General features: G+C 34.7%; 1 protein-coding gene across 2 annotated transcripts in view; it reads left to right on the top strand.

Annotated features, from left to right (window-relative positions):
• Positions 1–1,193, top strand: part of MORC3 (MORC family CW-type zinc finger 3) — a 46,638-nt gene that overhangs the window by 35,163 nt on the left and 10,282 nt on the right. Inside the window, exon 14 of one of the 2 annotated variants that reach the window (XM_003800664.3) lies at positions 808–974. In XM_003800664.3, coding sequence (XP_003800712.2) covers positions 808–974 — 167 coding nt within the window. Of the gene's footprint in view, positions 1–804; positions 975–1,193 lie in introns of both variants that reach the window. The other variant, XM_023519586.1, reaches the window with a different exon arrangement.

Below are 1,193 nucleotides of genomic sequence, written 5' to 3'. Positions count from 1 at the left end.
GTATGTGGCTGGCGCTATAGCCGCTTGAGCCACAGGCGCTGAGCCGAGTTTGATCTGATTTTACCTCTTTAAGCTTTTATATTTATAAAAATTTCCTGCTTTTAAGATTGGTATCTAAGAAAAAGTTGAATCAATTAACAGTACAACATTATAATGTAATAGAATGAACAAAGGTGAAGAATGAGCTTGTTGTTCAGGATGTAATAGACCAAACTGGCCACCCTTGATTTTTTTTTTGTGTGTGTGTGGTTTTTTTTTGGCCGGGCCTGGGTTTGAACCCGCCACTTCTGGCATATGGGGCCAGTGCCCTGCTCCTTTGAGCCTCAGGCTCCGCCCCACACTTGATGTTTTTGAAAGAGGAACATGGAATGAGGTTATCTGAGATGGTGGGGCCAGATTTTCTAAAAGGTTTTATAATCTTTATCAAATTCTCAAAGCCTTAAGGCTGATTATAAATTACATACTGCCTTCATGCAGGCATAAATCAAGAAGGGCATAATCTAAAATAGTTTGCTCTTTGTAGCCTGTGTATTGGTGACTTATTTTAGAGCTGGATTGCTTCTTAACTAAGAACTAATATAATTGTTTTTTAGTTGGTTTCCTTAATATTCTTGGATTTTCTTTATAAAGATGGTTCTGTAATTTAAGATAATATTTTAAAATTTGGCTTCCATCAAAATGGCAGACAAGAATGTAGAGGGATATTTTTCCTTAAGAAATTTTAAAAACCTGTATTTATTCTTTTTTGTTTGTTTGTTTTGGTTTTTTTTTTTTTTTTTTTTTTTTTTTTTTTTGTGCTTCCAGCAGATTAATTCTGAACTGTTGTTTCGGACAACACCTGTTGTAAATCAAAGCTTTTCTACTGTGAAGGAAAGTGTTCCAAGAGGACATCTTCCAGAAGTGGCAAACTCTTTCACAACAAGACTTTTAAATAATCATCAAGTTTCCCCTCAGTCTGAACCTGAGAGCAACAGGTCAATAACTATAATGTGTTTTTCCATTTGGGGAATGTTACACAGAGCCTTTACTTGACACTTTCCTGACAGTAATGCAGTTATAGGAATTTGTAGGTTGTGTACTTACAAAAGGTCTTACAGACTATTTACTTTGCTTTTAGTGTCTAAACTTATTTTGTCACCTATTTAAATTAGCTAAGTAATTAGTTGTATTCATGTAGAGTTTGATCTGATTTT

This window comes from Otolemur garnettii, unplaced genomic scaffold, assembly GCF_000181295.1.
Source record: "Otolemur garnettii isolate 467f Iridium unplaced genomic scaffold, OtoGar3 scaffold00180, whole genome shotgun sequence".
NCBI lineage: Eukaryota > Metazoa > Chordata > Mammalia > Primates > Galagidae > Otolemur > Otolemur garnettii.
Note: the sequence above shows the minus strand (reverse complement) of the source record. Positions and strands in the feature narration are given on the sequence as shown.